The sequence below is a fragment of the Eubalaena glacialis genome, chromosome 2, assembly GCF_028564815.1.
Source record: "Eubalaena glacialis isolate mEubGla1 chromosome 2, mEubGla1.1.hap2.+ XY, whole genome shotgun sequence".
Classification (NCBI taxonomy): Eukaryota; Metazoa; Chordata; class Mammalia; order Artiodactyla; family Balaenidae; genus Eubalaena; species Eubalaena glacialis.
In genome coordinates, this window is record NC_083717.1 from 180,942,966 (window position 1) to 180,969,608 (window position 26,643).

Below are 26,643 nucleotides of genomic sequence, written 5' to 3' on the forward strand. Positions count from 1 at the left end.
AAGGCAAGTGTTGCAAAAATCTAATTCTTAGTGAATCTGGGTGAAAGGTATATATGGTGTACATTGTGCTTCTCTTTCTTTTTTCTTCCACAAGTGAAACATATTTTTAAGTAAAACGTTTGGGGTGCAGGGTGGAGGAGTGGGAGAAATACACCAGAATGAAAGCAATGGTACATTTCAGTTCCATGCTATTATAAGAGGGAAGGTTCTGAGCCTGAGAACTTCTTTTTCTCTCTTTCTCTTTCAAGGATATAAGCAAGCATAAACCATAATGGAAAAGAATATTTAAAAATATGTATATATGAGTATAACTGAATCACTTTGCTGTACAGCAGTAATTAACACAACATTGTGAATCAACTATACTTAAAAAAAACAAACAAGGATATAAGCAAGCATGAGAGAAGCACTCAAGACACCCCAGAATCACACTGAGACCTTCTTCTTAAAGGCATCATAGGAAGTGAAGGAGAAGAGAAAAGCAAATCATTTCCCTAGCTCATGAATTCAAGGTTGTGTAGTGCAGGGTCTCTGGTTCCTCCTGGAAACACACTGCACGTCAACAGGGATTCCACAACCCACACCTTGCAACGCTGGCCCCACTCAACCACCCCACAGACAGACAAACAGAATAAACTCAGGGAGCCCCGTGACTCGTCCGAGGTGGCCCTGCTAGTTCTCAAAGACGGCTCAAGCAGGAAATTTAAATGTCTCCCTGTCCCCCCAAGGAAGGAAGCTTACTGTGATGAAGACAGGAAACAACTTACCATTTGACAATATTTCTGGATGAAAACAGGTACACAGACGTAACGTCACGGAGTTAGAATTAAAATATAAATACATCTCTCTCACACTTGATATTGATACAATTAGCTTTCCCTGAGATTTTAGCATGGGCTCATAATCCATAAATTACACACAAACTCAGCAGGAAGCGACAAGCTCCTTCAATTATTAATCACTCGATGCAATGTTGTTCATGGTGGGACATGCTGGCTGCACTGACTTGGTGTCAGAGACCTCCTGCTGCAGGGGCTGTCATTCCGGGGAGCCAACTACTTTAAAAGAAGAGACCAGGCATCCTGGACATGTTGGAAGGGGGATTTCTAACCACCTCCTTAAAAATCATTCATTAAAATGAACACTCGATACATCTGAAATGCCTGCCATTTTTCAGTTTTAGCTGAGTTTCTATGTAACAATACTCACAACACTCATGTTAGCATAAATTAAAGCCACCTGATTCTACTAGGACGCCACAGAACCACATGTTATTCATCTCAAATATAAACCTGGTATTCATTCTCTCGTCAAATCGGCGGGAAATATTGAACATAAAAGGTGAGAAATCACATTAGTTCAGGCTGACAATGAGCAACGCTTGCAACTAACAAGTTAAGGAATAGCTTCTGATCAGACATGGCCATTTTGCTGGTTTTTGTACGGGTTCATGATTTGTTCCATTATCGTATCATCAGTATTGATCTCATCAGTGTTGTCTCCACCTTTCACTTGTGTACTAGGGTTCTCTCTGGAGCTGGTGGTTTTAAAGCTAGCTAGCATTGAGGGTGAAGCTGTCCTTCTTAGGGATTTACTTGAGAACGCTGGTCTTTTGCCAACTGTGAAAAGAAGAAGGTGCAATTAATGGGATTATAGAAGCAGCACTCGAAGTGCGGCGCTTCTGTCCAAAACCGACTGTAGGTAGAAAGACACAGAGGACAAGAGATGACCTGAAGCTTCCATTTCCAGCCAGTTGGCAGAGGAGATATTTAGAAGGCATTCTTCCAACTATCATAGAAAAGATCCTGGATAAAGGGCAGCAACATATTTCTGAGTCATTGCTGGGTTCCCTGGAAAATAAGGGGACTCTTAGAGCTCTACATAAATGCACATGTACCAAAAGAACTTCACACACACACAGACGAAAATCTAAAAAAAGACGGGACAGAATCTGAAATGTGAGCAGTAGGCAACCAAGAAAGGCAGGGTTTTCATGAAGCAAATGCCTCCTCTAGCCCTGCGACAAGAGCCCAATCTTAGGGGGAGGGAGCGGCAGGAGGGTTGATTTTGGCAGCTCCCGGGCTTCTGTGGCCCCTTGAGGGGGTTAAAGTGGCCTTGGATGCATTGGTCCCCAGGCTACCAGCAGAAGTTTTAAAAGCAAATGCTCTCTTGAAGAAAGCAAGCCACATTGAGGCCATCAGGATTCCTGTATATCAAGTTTAATCAAACATTCAAGTAGAAGCTCATAACCTAAAATCACCAAACAGGCCACTAGGAACGTATAAATGTAAAAATGCCACATAAAAAGCTAGGACCCTTGAATGATGACGCCTTCAATGAGATCCTAGGGAAAAATAACTGCCCCTCACAGGCAGACAATGGGGATAAAAGCCAGCCTTGACCTCAGCTCCAGATGGAACTGGAGACAAGAAAAGCCTCCCTTGAGAATTTTTAACCACAAGCCTGAAGTCTTGCGGGTATGAGGCCAGAATTCTACTGTGTGGACCAAAAGACCTTAAGCTAAATTTAGTTTCAAGTGCCCAATTGTGCCTACTAGAAGAAAATACAAACCCTTTTTGGAAGAACATACTTTAAACCCAGGCCACAAAGAATTCCCACAGATAAGATTTTAAGGAACATAGGTTCACAATAAAAAAAAAAAAATCATTAAACACAAAAGAAATAAGCCACCATAAAGAGACAACAGAAAAAACATCCTATAGAATCTGAACTGCAAAGTCTGAAAATATTGCAATAATTAGGCACAGAATGTAAACTATGTATAAAAAAATAAAAGAGGGAATTGACAAATATTAGAAAGAAAGACTGGATTATAAAAACCAAGCAGACAGGATTTGGAATGCATCAAATAGAATTTCTAGAGCTGAAAAAATATAATCCCTGAAATTAAAAAACTCAATGTAATTGAGTTGTAAAAAAAAAAAAAAGTAAAAAAAATTAGTGAATTGAAAGATGGAGCTAAAGATATGATAGAAAATGCAGCAGAGAGAGATGAAGAGATTGAAAATACGAAAGAGAGATTGGGTAATATGGCACATAGTAAGAAGATCCAATACAAATCTAACTGGAGTTCCAGGGTGAAAGGAAAAATGGGGAAGATACAATCCCAGAATAGAAAATGGCTGAGAATTTTCTAGTTTTGATGAAAGTTACCAATTTTCAGATTCAGAAAGCCAACAAGTCCCCTGGAGGATAAATAAAAAGAAATGCATATCTAGATACATCATAGTCATCACAGACAATACAAAAAAAAAAAAAAAAGGAGTAGAAAGGAAACACATTACCTAAGGAGAAGTAGCAATTAAGATAAAACCAATGACACAGATGAAGGTGGAACAATATTCTCAAAGTGAAAGAGAAAAAAATAACTGTCAAACTACAAAACTATTGTCTAAGAATGAAGGCAAAATAAATATATTTTCAGACAAAAATTCAAGACTTTAATTAAAAGCAGATACTCATCTATAGGAACTTCTTAAGAATATTTTTCAGGAAAAAAAAGAAAATGATCCAAAAAGAAAGGTCCGACTTAGAAAACAAACTTATGGTTACAAAAGAGGAAAGGTGGAGGGGAGAGATAAATTAGGAGGCTGGGATTAACATATACACACTACTATATATAAAATAGATAATCAACAAGGACCTGCTATATAGCATAGGGAACTTTACTCAGTACTCTGTAATAACCTACATGGGAAAAGAATCTGAAAAAGAATAGATATATGTGTATGTATAACTGAATCACTTTGCTGTACACCTGAAACTAACAACATTGTAAATCTACTATACTCCAATGTAAAATAAAAATGAAAAACAAAAACAAAAAGAAAGGTCTCAGATGCAAGAAAAAAAATGATAAGCAAAGAAAATGTAATCAAGTATTGACCAGATAATACAATAGAGTCGTCCCTTGGTGTCTGTGGGGTTTTGGTTCCAGGGCCCCCACAGGTACCCAAATCTGCAAACGCTCAAGTCCCTTATATAAAATGGTATAGTATTTGCTTATAACCTACGCACATCCTCCCATACACTGCAAATCATCTCTAGATTACTGATAATGCCTAATACAATGTAAATGCGATGTAAATAGTTGCTGGTGCACAGGGCAAACAAATTTTGATTTTTGGAACTTTCTGGAATTCTTTTTTTTCCCCGAATATTTTCTATCAGCAGTTGATTGAATCTATGGATGCAGAATCTGTGGATACGGAGGGCTGACTATAGTAACAACTGACTTAAAAAAGCCAAACAAACAAGAAACTGAAATAGAACTAAAGCCCTAGACAAATGTAGCATATCATTTGGGAGGTGGAGAGAACAGAACTTAAAGCATTCCAGGGGCCTTGTATTGATCAGGAGGTTAAAGATACTGATTAACTCTACACATTTTAAAACAGTCATGCTAAAAGTTCTAGGATCAACACTAAAAGAGGAGAAAAATATATATAATTTCTAAACCATCAGAAGAGGGGAAAAAGGAATGAGGAGTGGAAGAATCGTGATCAATTTAAAACGATGTTAGGAATCTGGAAAAGGGGGGACAAACAAATGCAAACTAAGATGGTAGAAATAAATCCAAATATGTCATTTAAAATGGGCTAAAAATCTTCATTAAAGGTAAAGATCGGGGCTTCCCTGGTGGCGCAGTGGTTGAGAATCTGCCTGCCAATGCAGGGGACACGGGTTCGAGCCCTGGTCTGGGAAGATCCCACATGCCGCGGAGCAGCTGGGCCCGTGAGCCACAATTGCTGAGCCTGCGCGTCTGGAGCCTGTGCTCCGCAACAAGAGAGGCCGCGATGGTGAGAGGCCCGTGCACCGCGATGAAGAGTGGCCCCCGCTTGCCACAACTGGAGAGAGCCCTCGCACAGAAACGAAGACCCAACACAGCCATAAATAAAGAAATAAAATAAATAAATAAATAAATAAAGCATGACACAAATTAAGCAATTTGAATACCATCAAGCTTTAAAAAAAAAAAAAAAAGGTAAAGATCATTTACACAGATTTTTTAAAAAGCCATATGCTGCTTATAAGAGATGAACCGAAAACATAAGGATTAAGAAAGGTGAAAAGTAAAAGGAGGAAAAACACTGTGCCATGCTGGTGTAGCTACATTAAAACCAGGTAAGATAGATTTTTAAGGCAAAAATCATTATTACAGATAAAGAGAGTCATTAAACACTCATAAAGGTTCGATTCACCAGGAAGATATAACTGTTCTAAACATGGAGACCTCCAATAAGATAGCTTCAAAATACACCCCAAATTGGAAGAGCTATAAGGAGAAATGATCAAACCCACATCTCCTTCCCTCCCTCCTTCCTTCCCTCCACCACCCCCCTCCCAAGACACACACAGACATGGTTAATAGGTAGATTTGATCTAATGGACATACACAGAACATGTGCTCATAATGGAGAAGGTATATTATTTTGAAGCACACACAAAATATTTATAAAAACTGATATACACTACTAGACCACATAGCAAGTCTCCACAAATATCAAAAAAGCAGTATCTTACAGGTCAATTCTCTGACCACAATGTATTATAATTAATAATCAATGTTGAAGAGGTAACTAAAAGCAAAAATAAGAAATAACCACCTCCTCCTAGGTTTGAAAATTTAAAGACACACTTCTAAAAACATGTATGGGTCAAAGAAGGAATCAAAATGGAAATTAGAAAATACTTTGAACCTGTAACAATAATGAAAATAAAAGGTATCAAAACTTACAGATGCAACTAAGCAGTAGTTTGAAGGAAATTATAACCTTAAACTTTTATATAAAAAGAAGAAAAGTTTAAAATAACAGTATCCAATCCAGACCACAACAACAAAAAAGAATAAGCTCAAAGAAAGAAAGGAAATTATAAAGTAGCAGAAATCAATGAAATAGAGAATAGATACAACCTTATGCCAACATCTTTGAAAACAGGTGAAATGGACAAATCCCTACAGTTACCAAAATGAATTTAAAAAGACATAAAAAATAAGTTATACTATAATCATTAAAAAAATTAAATCAATAGTTAAAAATCACCCCACAAAGAAAACACCAGCTCCACAGTGTTTTGCAAGTAAGTTCCATCAAACATTAAGCAATAGATAATTCCAATTTTACCTAATCTCAGAGAATCTACTAGCGAATACTCTTTAACTCATTATATAAGAATAATGTAATCCTGACACGAAAACTAGATAAAAATAGCACTAGTGAAACATGGACATGGACAAATACGCAGAATTCATACATAAGATGTTAGCGTACCAACACTAGCAATATGTAAAAAATATAATGTATCATAAGCATATCAGAAATGCAGATTTTACTCAAAATTGGGAATTTATAATGTAATTCACCAAGTAAAAAACAATGAGAGAAAAAATTTATAGCTATCTTAAATGATGTAAACATTTCATTGATGAAATTCAACAACCATTTATGATAAAGTATCATAGCAAGCCAAAAATAGAAGGAATTTTTTTTGTTATGATAAAGTATATTTCCTAAAAAACCCTATAAGAAACATTCTATCAATTGTTCATCAATAACATAGCTCCCTTTAAAATAAGACACAGTATAAAGATGTCTATTACCATTTCTTTTACTCAGAGGTCCTAACTGCAATAGGACAGGAAAAATAAAAGATGTAAGAATTAGAAAAATCCACACCATTATTTATATAAGATATAATTTTATACATAGAAGAATCTACAGATAAATTATTAAAGTTACTAAGGCGGTTTATTTTATTTAGCAAGGTTGCTGGAAAAAATCAATATACAAATAATTAACTCCAGATGGATTATAGATTTAAATGAGTAGGAAAAACTTTTAAAATCTTTTAGAAAAAAACTATAGAAGACCATACGATCTTGGAACAGGGACTTTTTAAAGACACTAGATTTCATTACAAAATGATTACTAAGCATGAAAATTAAGAGCTTCTGTTCATCAAAAGACATTATTATGGACCGTGAAATGACCATCCACAAACTTAGAAAAGTTATTAGCAACACATATAGTCAATAAAGGATTAATATCCAGAATATACAAAGAACTCCTACAAGGATAAGAAAAAGAGAAACAACCTGATAGAAAAATGAATAAAAATGTTGAGCAGGCAATCCATCAAAGAGCACATTCAAGCAGCCAATTAAATATATGAAGAACTGTGCAATATCTTTAGTAAGAAGGGAAATGGAAATTAAAATGCAATGAGATACTGTCACATACTCACTAGATTGGTTGAAATTGCAAAGTATGACAATTCCAAATGTCTGTGAAGATGAAGAGGAATGGGAAGTATCATACTCTGCTGGTAGGAGTGTAAATGGATACAAGCACTTTAGAAAACAATTTGTCATCACCTGGTAAAGCTGAGCATGTTCATACCTTACAAACCAACAATTCCCACACCTGGACACACATCTTAAATGAAACTGGAGACATGTATAGGAATTTCCATAGCAGCTTTGCTTGTAACAGCCAAGAACTATAAACAATTCAAATGTCTTAAAAAAAATTGTGGTATAGCCACATAGTGGAATATTATACAGCCATGAAAATCATCATCAGTTACAACTATATGCAGCAAACCAAGTAAACTTAATAATGAATAAAAAGAGCAAGTTGGAAAGAAGACATACAGTATCATTCTAGTTATATAAAACTCAAAACCAAGCAAAACTAAATATAGTATTTACAGATATCAAAAATACTTTTAGAAACCTAGGAATAGTAAATACAAAATTTGGGATTATGGTTATCGTTCAGGTAGCAGGTGCAGGGGCCTCTGATGCTTGCTCCAGCTGGGTAGCCCTTGCCAGGAAGCATATGGGTTCAACAACTCCAGGACTTCTGTCTCAGTGGTCACCTCCAGGGCGGGGGCAGGAAGGAGCACAATTTTCTCCCATGAGCTGCAAATTGTCCCCTTAAAAGACTGAGGTAAATGTGACTCCTTCTCTGTACTAGATCGCAGAACACAACAGGAATGATCCTAAAACTCTCCTCTATGAACCGTTTTGCATTTGGCACAGTTCTGCATACCGGGAGAGCAGAGGATTTTTAGATACAATAGGAAAAGCCGCCTGGACTTTCAAACCAATGCCATTGATTTGAAACATGAGAAGCAGCTCCAGAACGTTGATCAAATTTTACACAGGGAACTTGCTGGTCATTGTTTAGATTTCTGGACCAGAAGAGACAGAAGTCAAGACAGAAAGCCGAGCTGGCAGCCGAGTAGGAACTCCTGTGCATCCTTTGTCCTCCTGGTATCGTTTTTTCCTTTTCCCTTTAACCGCTCCCTTTAGTAATATTTCCTCCTCTCCTTCCCACCACTAAGCATAACCTAATACTGAGTTTTAGAATTGCCTTCAAAGACCATGGTTTCAGAAGATAAAATCTGACAGGTACTTGGTTTTTTAAAAACAAAACAAAATACAGTACAAAAGAAAAAGATCAGTGGCAAACTTTCCCTCCAGTTGTATAACTGGTCCCCGCCCAATCTTAAAACTGAAGGTTGCAGGCTTCCTAAACTCCTGTGACAAACATCTTCTCCAAGGGAAAGACAAAGAGAATGACGAGGAGTAGATCTAAAGCTGATACATAGGTTTTCCTGGTGACTCTATATTGACAGGACCTTACGTATTAATCTTTTGTATGTATAGAACCATTAAGTTCTGACTTGCTTCCTGTTCCACGGGAAGTACAGTTTTCACTTGAGGTTCTTAGAGATCCAAATAAAATTAAGCAGTCTTAGGTCTTCAAATGGAACTTCCTTATAATTTTACAACATGCTATGGTTTAGACAACTGTCATGACTCCTCAAAACCATGGCTTTGCCACAAATGTGCACTGTCCTCAAGGTGGCACAGAAGCCCAATCTAAAGCCTTTTCTGGGGTTTGGGACTGAGCTTCAGGTACCCAGAAAGGGGACCTGGGAAGGTCTGTGGAGGGCAGGGTGGATGAATCCATAAGGCTCTCCCCATTACTCATTTCATTTTTTTTCCTTTTTAAAAGTTTGTGATAAAATACACACAAAAAAATCTTACCATCTTAACCTTTTTGAAGCATACAGTTCAGTGGCATTAAATACACTCATAACATTGTACAGGCATCCCCACCATCCATCTCCAGAACCCTTCATCTTGTAAAATTGTAACTCTGTCCCCATTCCCTCTCCCCATAGTTACTGGCAACTACCATTCTACATTCTCTCTCTCTGAATCGGACTACTCTAGGTACCTCATATAAGTGGAATCATACAGTATTTGTCTTTGTGAGTGTCTTATTTCACTTAACATAAATGTCCTCAAGCTTCATCCATATTGTAGCATGTATCAGAACTTCCTTCCATTTTAAGGCTGCATATTCTATTGTGTGTATATATACCACATTTTGCTCGTTTGTTCATCTGCTGATGGACCCTTGAGTTGCTTACAACGTTTTAGCTACTGTGTGAATAATGCTGCTACGAACACGGATGTACAAATATCTCTTTGGGAACCTGCTTTCAGTTCTTTTGGGTATATACCCAGGAGTAGAATTGATGGATCATATGTTAGTTACTATTTTTAATTTTTGGAGGACTGCCATCCTGTTTTCCACAGTGGCTGCACCATTTTACAACCCTACCAACAGTGCTCAAGGGTTCCAATTTTTCCACACCCTTGGCAACACTTGTTATTTTCTGTTTTCTTGATAGTGCCATCCTAATGGGGGTTAAGTGGTATCTCACTGTAGTTTTGATTTGCATTTCCCTAATGATTAGTGATGTTGAGCATTTTTCTATGTGCTTATATTAATTACTTGTGTATCTTCTTTGGACATAAGTCTGTTCAAGTCCTTTCCCATTTATGAATAGCGTTGTTTGTTTCTCTAATTATTTATTTATTGAACACCTATGTAATGTTTACTGTGCGCCAGGCATGTAACTGTGTGTTAATCCTAATAACTCGTGAGGCAGGTGCTGGTTTTCTCGTGAGAAGCCCAGGTACACCTGGCCCAAGGTCACATAGCTGCATAGCTATGGACCCAGGAAACTTGGTTCCCAAGTTCATGCATGCAATTTCTGGGCTCTCTTGACATACGAAGGATGGCCCTCCCACCAGTTCTCTCTCAATCCTCTGGCAAGCCCTGGACATTTAATTTTTCTCTGCCACCTGAGAGGTCACTTGGGGTCAAAAAGTCTTAAGAGTTGAAAACAAGGTGGCTCAGACCCAGGAGATTGCTATGGCCTGTACCTGGGAAGCAGCCCATAATTCTATGAATGTAAGAGATCTTATGCTCCCATTTCCCAAGAGTTCCAGAAACACTTCTTCTTGGACTAGAATTGTTTGTCCCATTCAGTGTATTCTCTGCAAGGAATTTCACTGGAGAACCAGCAGAAGACACGGGCATAAAACTATGAGACGTGGGAGCAGTTATTTTGAGGAGAATGTGTCTTGAGGACTCTCTGCCCAAGCAAATTTAAAAATAAGCAGGTTTCCAATGTCTGAGGATGGGCCGATCCCTGAGGTTATTGAATAAAAAGTCAACACTGTAAAGTCAATTATACTATTGACAGATACTCTTACAAGGAGATTACACATCATAATTATATGCAAAGGAACCCAGCAAATACAAGCTGTGTAATGATCAGCTAATAAAAGCAACACTTCATCTATGTCAATAACAGTTTCAGAGTTAAGACAAACAAACATGGCCTTTGCCACTCAGTGGAGGAAAAAAAAAATCCCTGAAAGACAAATATTTTCACTTAAGGAGAAGTTGCTTAGACTCACACAGAAAACCTGTCACACAAAGCAGAGCAGGAAACAGGTCTTCAGGGGGTGCTAATGACTTTCTGGCCCTCCTGCCAGCCCCAGCTGAACTGATGGGGGCAGCAACCCCTGTAAACATGTGAACACCCCCAGGGACCCTTGGTCACTGCCACGTGGTCTGGCGGATGACGTTTGCTGTTGTTCTATTCTCTGCTGGACTGTTTTCCCTTTAACCTTAGTTGAATTTAGGTTCAACTGACACTTGGCCAAATTAAAAAAAATTGCAATTGCAATGAATGTGAAAAAGCAAAACAAGATCCCCCCCTCCCCTCCAAACACTTTTGAATGGGTTTTACACAGTCTCCTGCAAATACCCACCCAGCTATGTTTATGTTCATTTTTCCTGAAAGTGTCGCACTGCCTCCTATTTGGGCCATAAAGAGGGCAAAGGTATTATAAGCAAGGGTCCCTGATCTCCCAGAGCCTGTGACATCCCTCTCCCTAATGTCTCTTAAACTGAGGTGGAAAGTGCAGAATTGGTATTTGGATAATGGACCGCTAATGCACAATGGTTTTCTTTATCTCTATTTATGCAAATGGGAACTTGTTTCTGCAAACGCCAGTTGTACATTTCACTGAAATGATTCTGCTTAAACCTCCTGTGGTGTTGAGGAAGGTCACCCTTCGACTATGAGTGCTTTTGTAGGGGGACAGACGTTATGAAGCTATTGTCACTCAGCCCCAATCCCAGCCTACTGTAGTGTGTCGTAAGCTGGGGCAGGCTGGGCTGGGCGAGCCACGTTTCTGCAGCACTCCTGGCTCTGCCTTCGAGAGACTGGGAAGGGGGTGGAGGAAGAGGGGACACGCTCCTCCCTGGGTGCTTCCTGTTCCTGCATCACCCCAGCAATGCCCCTCCCCTCTGCAGCGCCAGTTCATTCCTATAGTAGCTGCTGAATGCAGTTTGTGACTCTTCCAATACTGGAGACCCAGCTTCTTCACGTTCCCTGAGAGGTACGTGTACCAGCAGGAGCCTTCTCCTTAGAGATGCCTCTGGTCCTTCCACGGGCCCCTCCCCTGAGCTCAGAGATTCCAGCCCAGCTCAGTGGTACCTCCTAAGAGGTCTGGATCCCAGCCCCAGCCCCTCCTCTGAGGTCTGAGGTCCAGCTTTGAGGGGCAGGCATTCCAACCTCACCCGAGGGCATGTGGCTGCTTCCTACAGCTGTTTCCTCCGTGATACCCTGAGTTCTCTGTTACCCTTCCAGTTGCCTGGTTAATAACTCTCTACCTGGTTAACGGTTCTTTATTTTGAAGTCTCTCTGTTCGAGTACCTAGTGTGGCTTCTGTCTCCCAACTGGATCTGACTGAGGCATAGGTCTAGCCCTGAATCTGATTGTGGTCTTTTACTGTGGAAGGAGCCTAGGGGAGGCGCTGGCTGGACTGGATGAGTAGCAACTCTTTTACCAGAAATAAGACATCATTGTTTTGCTGGAGTGCTATGTTCTCTTCTAACCAGAACATAAACAGTTAAAAAAATTATATTTTACATAATGCTTCTAGAGGCTAATCAGTAAATTTTTGCAATAATATATGCCATGAGGGTCATAATTAAAATTAGGAATTAAAATTAGGAGCAGCTCCTGCTGAAGGGCCAGCCCGGTCTCAGGCCTCCCTTCGCTCTGCCTGGCTCTTCCCTTCTCTGAGGGAATGGCTCGCATGGAGAGCTTCGTTTGCGTTCAAAGGCACTGAAAAGATGCTGAAGACGACAAACTGAAAGTCTGTACCTAGCATCTGCTCAGCAAAGTAGACTGTTACTCCCCGTGAGAACAGTCTACGGTCTCAAAGTCTTCTCAACCAAAAATGTAAACCAGGAGGTTAGGCAGAAACAATTTTAAGAAAGAATGGAAAACAGAATGTCTCTCTCATAATGTGAGGCCAAGGCATGGATATTTTGGCTTCATGGAAGAGGCTTACCATTTATGAATTCAATTACTCATCTCAGGATATCTAAGAAAAATATGGGAGAAGTACAAGAAAAAAAACCTTCCCATACACTTTTGGAAAGTATCACCATGTCTGGTTAATAGAAACGATAAGTGGTTTTTATCACTCTATGACTATTCTAATTCCTACCAACCTTCCTCCTTAGCAGGTTCCAAATGCCAGCGCCTGCCCTGAAGATTAAGGACTTCCATCCTGGCAAACGTAGTTGGTTTGCTGGGAGGATTAAAAGACACAAGTGAGTGGAGAATCTCCACATGGTTGATTCACATCAGGAAGCTCGACCCTGCATGTCCCTCAGGGCCCAGTTAACAGACTTCCTGGGATGGTTTCCTTTGGGACATGAAACACTATGAAAGCAAAATGGCCATTAGGTGTGAACTTGATCCAAAAGTGCAGGAAAGAAGCTAGAAGGTGATGCTGTGAAGGGATGCAGCTCAGCATGGCAGGTCTTTTCTAAACAAGTAGCTGTGCAACATGCAATGAGACATCAGCCAAGTGAGTGAGACCCAGCCCCTGTCCTCAGCAAGCAAACCACAGAGGACAGAGGGACACACACACGTAGGGTCACTCATCAAAGGGTCACAACCAAAGCATGGGCTTATGGGTTCCAAGAAAAGAGAAATTAATCTGATGTTGGCTCAGAGGCCTGTGCAGAAAAGCTTTGTGAAGGAATCATTTTTGTGATGGGCCATGAAGGATATGCTGCCTTGTATATGGAGTCTGAGGGAAATCGACAGAGAGGAAACTGTATGAATAAGATGGGCAAACACTGGATGTATGTGGAGAACAAATTTGGCTCAAGGAGATGGGAGGACCAGGGGGACATCAGGGTGATGTGGTGGGAGCCAAGGAGGATGCTTTTTCAGACAGCTGGAGAGGCACATTTTAGGAAATCAGTCTGGCGATGGTTGATGGGTAGGCGAGGGCGGGCAGAGAAGCAGCAAGGAATAGGAGGAAGGCATTCAAACTGGTGTGTGTGAGGCTTCCAAGCTAGCGACAGACCCTACTCTGGGGCTGGCAGAGGAGGTGAGAAGGATGGAGGAAAGAAATTTCCCAAGGAAGAGTTCATGTGGTTTGGCAACTGACTGGATTCTCAGAAGCAGGGGACTGATGCCACCTGGTATTTATACATCACTTACCAAAGCACTTTTCACACATGATTTTTTGCATGTGCGTTTCATTGCAACCCTTCCCAGGACTCAGAGGATTTCATGGATGAGGGAACTGAGGTCCAGAGAGGTCAGACATCCACCCAAAGTCAAAGGACTGGGAAGTGACAGGGCTAAGTCTAGAGGTCGACCAGCTAGCCTAGAATCTAATGACTAACTTGCCCACCATTTCCTTCTGTTCACCTTACCCCACCTTTTTAGAATAAAGCAACTTAGTTTCATCTGTCTTCATTTCATCTGCAAAGAGACCAGGATAATTTGACGGCCCAAGAAGGAGAAGTTGGCACTTGGATTGGGGTCCCTAGGAGCTACTTTAACTTTTTCGAACACCCAAACTACTTCTGTCTTTACTACTTACAGGCTGGTCTTCTCCATGCCCTCGAGTAGCCCCGTGGGACACACAATGTCCTTCCCACTCCTCAGGTGGGCTTTGCCCAGCAAGCTTCTCCCTTACCTCACGGCTGCTGTCATTCCAATGGGAGTGATTGGCAATGGCCGGACTCCGGGAAACAGGCCTCGGCTCAGAACCCGCGTTCCGTTTTGTATCACTCCTGGAGGAACTGAAAGAGCAAAAAGGGAAAAGACACCACACATGAATCCAACTGTGAGGATTTCTGTTCTGAGTCAGAAATTTTGGATACACCAGAGAACGAGAGAGAGAGAGACAGAGAGAGAGAGAGAGAAGGGAGAAAGAGATAGTCATAGGTACATAGAGCAAGCAGAGACAGAGAAAAACATACACACACACACACACACACACACAGGGAGATAGATACAGAAAAAAATACCATGAGAGTGAGACAGAAAGAGAGAAAGATACCACACCTCAAGAAAGAGGTCTAGTCAGCCAAGTCAGACCAATAGCTTATTACTGATGCCTTGGTGGGAAAAAAAAAAAAAAACATGAGTTTTAAAAAGTGGGCTTCAAATATTATTTTCTGGCATTTATTAAATATAATCTTTTATCTCTAGTCAAACCCTAAAAAGATCTTAAGAACCTGACACCATCTGACAGCAGATGACCAAACAAAAGCATTTCCTCATGCTTCGCTGTTCATGGTTAGAATTGGGAGCATCTTTCCAAGTGTCCTTAATCCAGCAAGGGAAAAAGACCGCCAGAAGAACAGCAGAGCTGATTTTACAAACTACTCAGCACCTCAGCGCTCACAACACCATCTCATCATCTCATAACCCTCACAACCATCTCCGTTGGGAGTGAAGGGCTGTCAATGGCGTGGATCTGGCTTCTGCCTCAGAATCACACAGCCCACTCTGGAGGGCCTGCCTTCCTCCGTCCCAGAAGCTTCCTCTAAGCAAATCTCCTGCGAGCTCTGTCACCATCCCATGGTCTCCTAAATGCACTCATCCCTGGATTAATCCTAAGCCAACCTTTCACGCCAGTGACCATCAGATACTGCCCATGCTGCATACAAACTCACGGTGGCCTTACATGAATCTGAGGGTTTACAGAAGAGGGGAACCATAGGAAATCCCTGATATTCGATCTTTTTTGACCTCCCAAACAGCAGTTTCTTCTGGTTCAAGCTAATATTCTTACTGCACCATCAACACTCTTCCATGCGTCTGTATATGGGGCCAGGCATGCGTCCGTCTATGGGGCCAGGCATACATCCTGTGTGAGCACGCTGACGGAGGGCTTGTACACCTGGGTTTTAATCTTAGTTCTTCTGGTAGGACTCCATGCAAGCTCATGGAATCTCTGTGTCCCTCTTTGAACGGTGTTCTCTAAGACCCCTTCCGCTGCCAGCATCCTAAAGAGTCCCCGGAGCTCTGGCTGTGTTCACGTAGCCCCTGGCACAGTCTCATCTGGGGGCAAAGTGGACAAATTGTGCTTTCTCAAACAAACACCTTACCAAAAAAACTCTAGAAAATCATACCTTCAAATATAAAAACCACTCTGGATATTAAGTTTTTAAAGCTGATATTATTTGTGTAGAATAACTACTTTTCCCAAAATACACAGCATATACTTTTTACTCCTATCATTTTCAGGTCTCTAAGAGCACATTTACTTAAATATTCTGAACCTTCAGTCAGGTCTTTCACGTAGGATGAATGTCCACTCTGGAATATGGGATTAAGTTACAGACCGATTCCTTGGGCATTCTGTAGCTCCTGCTAATATTTTTTGCCATGTCTCATCCAGGTTTGTGTAATGCCCTAGTTACTAGGTTTTATAAAAGGTGGGATGGGAGACAAAATTGAAACCAGTGCCTGAGGTCAGTACTACTAGTGCAGTCGGGGTTCCAGAATCCCCTGTCTCTTCCCATATTTAATTATGAAGGTAGGTTGAACTAGATCAGGAATTCCTACCCATCCCATACTATCAGCCTGATTTCAGATATTTGATCCTCTGAGGCAGGGGACTCACCAGGTATCTTAAAAGCATGAAACCTGTTATGATGTGATATTGCAGCTAATTATCATAGTTTGCCCAGTTGATGAGTTTTCTAGAACTCTAGAAGAGTGTCTAGAATTTATATTTACCTGAATTATTCCTATAAAGCTACAAGACAGTGTGGTATTGGTGTAAGTGCAGAAATATAGATCAATGGAACAAAATAGAGTCCAGAAATAGACTCGTGTGTGTGGTCAACTGATTCTTTGACAAAAAATATGCAGACAACACAATGGGGGAAAAGAGAGAACAATCAGAGATCCATTTGGAAAAAAATGAACCTCGGTCCTAACCTCACACCATTAGGAAAATTAATTAGAAATGGATCATAGACCTAAACGTAAGCACTAAAACTACGAAACTTCTAGAAGAAAATACCAGTAATTTCTGTGGACAGACATATGTAAAAACCAGTAGAACTATGGAGTTTGTAGACAGATTCTTCAGGTTGCTTGAAAAGATAGGTGTTTTTGGTTTGTCTCTCTGTTTTGGGGATCGTGGGAAAGGGTTTTTCAATTATTTTGCTGTACGGTACTCTCCTCAAAATGGTAAGATGACCACAGGTTCAGTTTAATTCTGATAATACTACTTAATATATCAGTCACTAGGGATCTCATCTAGAACAGCACGCAAATCTGATAGAATGGTATCCCCCCAAAAGACTTAAGTATTTAAAATTTATACCATGGTTATAATTCTTACCAGTAAAAATTATTATAGTCCCATATACAGATTGTATCAATTAATGGATTAAATTACCAACTACCTGCCTATGTATGAGACGAAGGGGACACAGGGTCCCCACAGTTAAGTGGGACAGATAGAAAACTGAAGAGGCAATGAAAATATACTATGGTGAGTGCTAAGGCAGGGGGCCTATAGGCATGAAAGATGGAGACACCTAACCCAAAGAAAAGCTATCTGGGAAGCCTTCCTGTAGGAAGTGCCATCGAAGTTGGGATTCAAAGGCACAAACCAGGCCTAGAAGTGATAAAAATCACAATGTGCACAAGAACTAAAAAGTAATTTTGATGAAGCACATAATCCTAGCAGGAATGAGATGCCTTTGGACTTCATCCCATGGATATTGGGAAAACCATTAAAGGGTTTTGAGCAAGGAAGTGGTCTGCAGCACAGTGGCTGAGAGCCAGACTCTGGTGTTTCCCATCGGTGTCCTTTACTGCCTGTGTCCCCTGACAAGCTACTTAAGTAAGAAGGGGACAAATGGTATTTATCACACGGAGTATTTAGAGATTTCACTGAATTAATAAAGGCATTGCTATTTTGAAAATACACGTTAGTCATCAATCCCCTCATCATCATCATCATCATCATCATCAACACGCTCAACATTCCCAGAGCAATCCTGGGGTGGCCTGTGCTGTCTCCAGTCCAGATGAGATGAAAGCCCATAAGAATGGGTAAAGACAAAACCAGACCGTATTGGAAGACCTTGACCATCTTTCTGGTCACAGACTTAGCCGGAAGAGCAACCACTGCTCTCATGGCGCTTCCGTTCTCCTTGAACAAATCACGTCAGAGTCACCATTTTGGCAAAAACACCGGAACCACCAAAAATCCTGGGACAAAGACTAGGGAGCCCTGGAAAGTGAAGAGGGCAGATGAGAGTCATGGAGCACGCATTCCCCTGGCCTCTTGTGCGGCCGCGGAATCACCTGCCAGTCAAAGGAGAAATGCAGTCCCACTTTTTCTTTTGCCCAGAGTCCTCTGCCCAAGTGCCTAGAACCTCTAAGCACCAGGGGCGCACCTGGCATGAAGGGAAACAGAGAAAGGAAGCCAGCCCTCACTGAGCACCTACTGGAGACTGGGTTCTTTTGACTCTCTTGTCTCATTTAAGCTTCAGGGAAGAAGCCTCCTGCATGGTTACAAGTCATGGGGCCACATGGCCTCCATTCAAAGTCTTGCCCCACCACTAGCTCTGTGGCTTTGGGCAAGTGCCTTACCCTTTCTGTGCCTCAGTTTCCTCACCTGTAAAGTAGGCATAAACATACCTCAGAGGATCATTTTGAAGATTAAACAAGACAAAGTACACAAATTGCTAGCTCAGTGGCTGGCCCATTATATAAGCTCATCATCACCGTCATCACCATGTTCATCCTTCCACCATCCCATCTCACCGCAATGGCATCTTCTTACTAATTACCTCTGAGGCATAGGACCTAATGGGGTCAGGACATGGGGAAATTCTTTCAGCCTATTATGCTTTTTGTAGCTCTCCCTAACTCTGCACTCACCCCTGAAAACATCTTCCTGGTTAATGAACTGTATTCACTTCAAAGAGAATCTCACAGACGGAGCTATCCCGCAGCATTAAAAGGTTTTCCCTGAGCTATTTTCTGAACCTCGCAAGACTTCTGGTGTGCAAACTAGGCTCTTCTTCTGAATCCTGGAGCTCTTCTCAAATGAGCTGCCACTGAACGCTGCCTCGGCCAAACCCGGCATTTCCCAGTCCTCATCACCGGCAGTGCTCCTCACTTGGGGCGGGCGGGTGTGCTCCTCTCTGCTCACAGGCTGCCAGGAGCCGGCTGTGACACTTAACTGACCTCCCATCTTTTCTCCTTTCTGTCTCCATCCCCAAGTGTCAAGAATGTGGCTTTTGAAAGATGAATCACAGCCAGTCTAAAATGTCTGAGAAAGGTATTCTGAGGTCCCTATTGCATGGCTTTTTCGAGTCTGGGATCTGGAGGAACACGAGTCCACCACTCCGCAGTCCTCTTCCTATCAGAACATCGACTTCCTTTCATTTCCTTTGCATTTCCCTCAACGTATTTCAAAGCACGTAAACCCCAGTGCACCCCACCCAATGTGCTGAAAATATACCTGGGCTCCAGCTAGAGAAGAGATGTCATAAGAAACTGGACATTCAAAATCAACCTTAAACTCAGATTTGTGGCTCTCACTAAATCAACTATACTCCAACAAAAATTAAAAAAAAAAAAAAAAGCACAGGCCTCCAGCATCATCCCTTTCTTTGTGGCTCTCACTAAATCAACTATACTCCAACAAAAATTAAAAAAAACAAAAAAGCACAGGCCTCCAGCATCATCCCTTTCTGTTAGATCAGTTAAATATTTGGCTCTTCACAGGGAACTCTGCCCAATACTCTGTAACAACCTAAATGGGAAAAGAATTAGAAAAAGACTAGATACATATATATGTATAACTGAACCACTTTGCTGTACACCTGAAACTAACACAACATTGTTAATCAACTCTACTCCCATATAAAATAAAAATTTTTTAAAATGGCTTTTATAGGAGAGAAGACATACATCTGAGACTCTCAAATCCTGGGATGAGGGGCTAAGGACATCAGCACCAGGGCTCCCAGCTGATCGACCACTTTATCTTAAGTTATACAATGACCCTAAACTTTCTTACTTTTAACCAGCAAGAAAGCAACCCTCACACACACACACACACACACACACACACACACACACACACACAGAGTCCAATCAAGCAGCACCGCTCACTGTGATCTAAATGTGATCATCTCCAGAACCTAAAAAAAAAAAGTTGAAGACACAAGAGAAACTTTCCTGCACGCTCTGCCACCCCTCAGCTCCGCCCCATCCTGGCTTCCCCAGCTTCCCTCCTGATGCTCTGTTTCCTTGATTTTCACAGCTTGTGAAAGTAACCCCTGCGCTCCTGCTGCTGCCTTTGGAGAGCAGCCCTGGCTAAGCTACCAGAGGCCATAAGCTGAGCAGCAGGTGATTCCGATAATCCTTCCCTTTCCTAAAATTGGCCTTTCCACCTGCTTACTTGGAAAGGTGCTGGGGAGGGGGCTGAGAGAGGGGAGCCTGCTTCCTGGTTGCCCTTCTTCACCGGTGGCTGGTGCATCCATACATATCCTAGTTCTGGGGAGAGGGATGCAGAACTCCGCCTCCCCCCTCCGTCCCATTTTGTTGTTTTGTTTATTACCTAGAGTTCCTCTCTGGAACATTCCAACCAGGGATCATGCAAGCCTTTGAAGATGAGTAATGGTGATCTGACTTCTCCTGACTTAATAACAATTCCTCCACTGGGGTTAAAGAGGACTCACAGGGCTTGTCGAAGGGGAACTGCAAAGCAGGTATTTAAATAGACTCTAGAAGCTGGCATTAGTCTACACAGCCACTTTTTATTGGGGGGGGGGTAGGTGGATGGACTTGACTAGAAGCATAATCCAAAGTTCAAGAGATAAGGAGGAAGCAGTGTCCTGCTTGGATTTTTCTGTAAGTAGTGTTCTACAGAGCACCTGAGACACGATGGTACACCTCGTAGAACGTTCCCCATACTGCAATCTGGGAAAGTCTGAGAAAGATAACATTACCGCTGGTGCTACCAGAGGAGACAAAATGCTGTGGCCTGAGGTTTTGATTAGGTGTGCACTGCTGCCTCACCGAAAGAGAAGCATCAGAGTACAGGGAGGGGCTGAGGGCACCCACAGGGAGTCCAGCTCAAGCAACACAGGGTGCAGTGAGCACCTCTGGGGCAGGATCGGGTCCCCCCAAGATAAGGGTCTTGGCTGACTGGGGTTCTTGTCAACTTCTGGAGAAGTTTCCTTTGTATGACCTACTCAGCTCAGACCCGGACTGAGGCCAGTCTGCACCGAGCTAGCTGTGCAGATGCTGAGCAGGGAGGATGAGTGGAAAAGACCTAAGTGGCTGCCATCTGGTGACCTGAAGTGGACTGGCTACGAAGGGCGATGACAAAGGAAAAGGCTTTCAAACCATCCAGGACAGCCTCCGACTGCTGGGAGTGCCAGTGGCAGACAGACTAGGTTGGTGGCCGGTGGCTCCCATTCAAAGATGGGCATCACACAGCCCGGGAGGTGAAAACAAGGGGCTATAAATAGCAGCACACGAGGAAGCTCTATAAACAGAGCCCAGCCACGGAGCAGCACGGGGGAGGACACAGGCAGGCTCCGTGCAGACAGGAACCCACGCTCCCCACGCGTGGGCAGTGGCAGGACCCCCGAACCTGGGTGATGCACGTACACATCCTCACCGGGACACGTGCTCACAAACACCCCTCGGCAGGCTGCCCACACTCTATCACTGCCTGGGTGTCTGCTGCCTTTGAACCTTTTGGTCGAGGGGTCACCTCTCACTTTTTCCAGGCTTTGCACAAAGCCAGCAGCGTAGGGTGTGGTGGCTTCACCACCGTATGTATGGAATGCTTCTCCCTTCAGGAGGCGAGGTACTGCATCACATCCCAGGACGAGAAACATCAGGCAGGGAGGGGAAGGGAGAGTGGGCAGAGAAGAGCTAAGTGAAAAGAGAGGCCTGGCGCCGGAGACACAAACCTCTGACTGCGTTTCTCAGAAGGCTGAAGAGGGACCCCCTGGCTCCCCCAAGCGCCTGGAGCGGACGCTCAACGGACACTCACTTCCTTCCGACGGTACTGGTACAATTTTGGGGGGCTTTACATCCAGCCCACTGAGTATGCCCTAGCTTGGCCTCAAGGGGATTTTACAAGGCTTGGGGTCAGACAGGAAGGTGAATGTAAAGGTGATGTTCTACCCTCTGCCCAGTCCTTAAATTTACTTCTCTGCTGCTCCTGCCAATGTGTCTCCTTCCATGACTTTCAAGGGCTTCCTGGTTCCTTCCTTCCAGGACCCTGGAACCCCCTCTTGGCGGGGGCCTTCACGAAGGCTATAACCGGGTTTCTCACAGTGGTGAGAGCGAGGTAGGAAAGCCCTACACGACTCTACAGCTTCAAGACATGAACGCACTTTGAAAACTCAAATTCAGCATTTCAATGTAAATAAGACTATGGGTACCTTGAAAAAAATAATTATTACAGTTTGTGTTACAGTAAGGGAGAGAAGAAGTTCATTTAGCCATGAGAACATTAAAACAATTAACTTCTCAGCTAATCAGGATCAACCCTTTTCCTCTTCTATCTGTGGTCAAGAATCTAGTGATAATGGATTTGTATAAAGCTGCTGTTAATGACCAATCCCTTTGCCTTTTCCTGCTTAACTCCATTATTCCAGTTCATCAAGTTATTTCTTTAAACCAATGATCACTGCGGGCAGCGGCTGGGTGCAAAGGAAGGTGCCTGAACCTTACACAGCTCTGATAAAATCAGTACGCTCGCCTCATGATGAATTACGCAACTTGATTTCAGAAACCATTTCAGACCGTAACTGAATTACAGTCTGGTCTATACTCTTCCTGCAAGAGTCATCTGAGAACGGAGGTTTTGGTTTTTTTTTTCTGATTTTGTTTTTTTTCATTTTCTTGTAACTTCAAACATCATTTAAAACCCACACTACAGGTTAACCGCTAGTTACAGGACTGCACCGGTACACATCTGCTTACAGTGGTGTTTCCTTCTCGGAGGTGTGGGCAGCCGTTATTTCAACTGCCGGCAAGCTGAGTTTAGCAAAGAGAGAATGAGAATTCTGTGCCTTCAGGATCAGGTAATGGCAGCCTGCGGCACAGGGACGAGTCTCTCCCGAGAATGCTTGGCTGCATCTCTTGGGTCCTTTAAAAAAAGGACCAGGTAAGGAAGGATGGAGCCAAATTTCCTAAAGCTGTTGGAAGGCTGTGACGAGTAGAAGGCAAGGAGGGATTGTCTGGAACTCCACATCAAAAGACACCTGGGTAGGGTCTGGGAACAGATGTTCTCCTGTGGGAAACCCTATCAGCTCCAGATGTGGAGGATTCCCTTTGCTCAGGAGGCCATGCAGCGCTCAGAATGAGGCAGGTGGGCACCAGCCCTGGTGGGCGTCGTGCGGGGTGTGCCGCTTCACGCCGCGGTCTCCACGCCATGAGTTTCATGCACAGGAGGCGGCGAAGCCATTGTCCTGCCAGCGAGCTGAGCGGCCTGTGGTGGATGAGCTGGCTATCTGATCAACAGGCTTCTGGTGGGGGGTGGAATGTGCCAGAGAAACTAGCCTCAAGTTGGGAGGAGGAGGGGACAGATGTCTGCGTTTGGGTCATTTGTCATCACTTGGGAAGGAGACCTTTCTAACAATGTTGCAGCTCCAGAGGTGGGGAAAAACATCCGATGGTGGAGAGAAGAGAAGTTCAAGTTAGGAAAAGAGTTGTCTCAAGCTTGACATTGCTCAAGGGCCAACAGAAGATGAAGATAGGAGCCCTGCTTCGCTAAACCAGCCCTGCCCTCCTGTCTGTGGCACCCTGGAAAGCTGGTGGGGAAGACGCAGGGCGGGGGGCACCACAGTGTTTCCATTTTAAGGCTGTTCCAAACTCCTGCATCCCCGCCTCGCCAGATTTTCCTCTCCTCTCTCTAAAATGGTAGCCTGTTATTAGTGAGGTCCCCAAGGGGAGAAGGATGTCTAAAAACGGGCACTGCTGAGTTCCATGACTGTCAGGCTGGCCCCCTGTAGCCTCTTCTGGCAGAAACTACAAACTCACGGGAACAATTCCTGCAGGACAAAGGGTCTCTCCTCTGGGACTCATTACAGGGTCCACTTCCCTGCCCCCAAGTCTTAAGCCCTGAAATTATATTAGAACTTTCTCATCTTGGAAACACACCTATGCATTCATTCATACATATGCGTAGCTGCATGTTTATGCGCACATGTATGTAATCATGCACTGAGGTAGTTTAAAGTGATTCTATAAGGGAAGGTTGGCTTGAGCATTAGTTCTTCCTATGGCCTGGTATATAAAGGAGAAGGTTAAGTTCACAGACTATGGTGCTGTAGGCTATAGAAATATCTACTCACAACCTGCTTGTATCTCAGGGGGAGTATTCAAAAGCATCATGGCACTGGCAGCATCAATGTCAGGATCTGGAAAAATCAACCAATAAACATTATTTACAACGGGGCCGGCGTGTGTGGGTGTTCTTCCCCCTGCACGTTACAGTTTATGAATGCAACAGAGAAAAAAAATTCCAGGAACTAGAGGAGCTATCCCAAAGGTGATTTTTCTTCCCATTTGGATTTGCAAGGAAGAATGGTATTCTAGGAGATTTAAGGGGCATGTTAGCAAGTTTTTCAGATAAAGCACGGGTTTTTTTTCGCATTTTGCTAATTTCATAATTTGCACTGTATGTTCCTGATAAGTTGCTGTTCTTTTCACCCGCACAGCTTTGTCCCCTGGGGTGGAGGAGTAGCAGAGTGGGGTGACAATAGCAAGTTCAGCCACTGGAATCTTTAATGAACCAGGGAAGCTCACAGCACCAAGAAGAGAAAGCACTAAATACACCTGCATCTAGTGAGATACAAACAAGATATTCGGTCATTTCCATTTGTCAGCAGAATGTCAACTGTATTTTATGAGGTTGCCACCGCAGTGGTGGAGGCGGTGAAGGCATTAAACACACACACACATCAAATATAAAGAAAAAAATTAAAGTTCTGATGTTGAGGGTACAACATTTGTTTCCACATCTATTATTGCTTTTAATATGGGACCAAAAAAAAAAAAATACTCATCACTTCATTGCTATCAGTCTTAATAGGTTTCTGAATCCTTTCTGATCCACCGGTTGACAGATGGCAGGTTATATATAGACAGAAAAATATTATCCTTTTATAACTAAATTCATTTTCCTCTGAGAAACAGCAGCTCTGCTGCTATGGAAATGAAAGTCACCATGGCAACACTAAACAACCCCCAAGAATGGTCAGTGAATAGGCTGAAAAGAACATCTGCCCCAGCGCAGCGTCCCAGCTGCCCTGGGGTAAAATTCGCTAATAGTGCAGCAAGGCCGAGTGACAGGAGCTGCAGCTTGAGCCCGGTCCAAATAAAGGAAGTCTACATCCAAATGCCTGCCCTTGAAGATTACTACCTCCACGTCCACTAAACCGATGACTAATGACGGGGTGCGGGGTGGCGGGGTCGCACTTGTCAGTTTTCGTATAAATTACATACCAAAAAATTCAATTTACTGCTCATGGCTCCATGGCACTTTATCTGGGGTTTTATGTTAGAAAATAACTTTTTCACCGTTTAAAAAAGTACATGTTTCATAACTTTATACGTGCAGTTTAATTCCAGGGGAGTAATGTGATACAGTATAAAGCCCTACCAGTGATTAATAATACGGTTGACTCTGGTTTCAGAAGACAGTGTCTCAAAACAGAAAAAAACCCAAAAAACAAACAAAGGCAAAGGAACTTGACTCTTCAGGTCTTTTTCTATTTTGCCTGCAGGAGGTCCGTTACTTACACTTCCTAATGGAGTGAAAATTTATTTTAAGAAGTACATTGTATGAGAAACAGGTAGATTAACTTATTTGACAACTTCTGGGGTGAAACTCCTAAAACAGTCATCGATTCCCACTGATGTTAAAATATATATATTAGTTGAATGATGAACCAAAAAACTTAAAGTTCCACTCAGTGCTCCCAGGGTTGCTGCTGCCCCTGCCCTCTCATGTCCCCACCAGGACAAAGGGCTCCCAGTGTCAGGGTACTGCTGGTACCCCACAAGCCATGGGCAGCAAGCAGCTCCTGGGAGGTGCCATGGGGGGGGGCTGAGGCCTTCCTCTCCTACTCCCTCTTTTTGGAAAGGGCCTTTCCTTTCTCAGGAATGAGAAAATTTGCCTGTTTCCCCTCGCCAAGCAAAGGTTCTTTGCCATCTTCGAGAATGCAAGTGCTGCAGGCAACCCAGGTTTGGCCTGGCTGGACGGTGCCCACCTCCCCAGGCCACTCTCACTGGAGTTTTCCTGAGTGACCAGGAGGTTTGATGGGGGCAGAACAAGAGGAAATATAGTTGAGAAGTCTGGAGTCTTTTCCTATTTATTTTGCCAGAAAACTAAAGAAAGTAGTTCCGTACTCTTCAAAAACACATCTGACCTCAGGAGGAAGGTGCAAAGGGCCACAGATAGAAAGATGTAATGAAAGAAAGAAAAAGAAGGAAGAGAAAGAGAACTTTAAAGGGAAAGAGTGTCAACATCACATGGATGTCACAGAACCTAAGTGGGGCAGCCCCAAGGGCAACAGGGGGAATGCTTCAGACCCTCGCAACATCCACCCATGACCCCTACCGCCACCCCACCCAGCCAAGCCAAATAAACATATAATCTAAGTAAAAGTAGGATGCTTTAGGACAAGCCCTCCAATCCTTCCTTCCAACCAGATTTGCCATGCCTGAGGCCTCCACAGATAAAAATTCTGTGGCTATCTTGGCACTCCTGCTGGTCTCCAGGCATTTGGGGCAAATGTAACACCCAGTCTTCTCATTATTTCATTCATAATCAATTCCTAAGCCCCACCCTCCATTCTGAATGGGTCAGTTCCTGCTCATGAAGCCCTATGAGCAGAATGGAATGGAGGG

At 42.9% G+C, this 26,643-nt stretch overlaps 1 protein-coding gene across 4 annotated transcripts in view; it reads right to left on the minus strand.

Moving 5' to 3' along the window:
* The window catches only part of FOXN3 (forkhead box N3), a 396,925-nt gene that overhangs the window by 4,980 nt on the left and 365,302 nt on the right, over window positions 1-26,643 (minus strand). For 2 of the 4 annotated variants that reach the window (XM_061182795.1, XM_061182794.1), the window contains 2 exons: window positions 24,084-24,149; window positions 14,414-14,519 (listed from right to left, as the gene is read on the minus strand). In XM_061182795.1, the coding sequence (XP_061038778.1) occupies window positions 14,414-14,519; window positions 24,084-24,149 (172 nt within the window). The remainder of the gene's footprint in view (window positions 1-14,413; window positions 14,520-24,083; window positions 24,150-26,643) is intronic. The other 2 variants (XM_061182796.1, XM_061182797.1) reach the window with 2 other exon arrangements.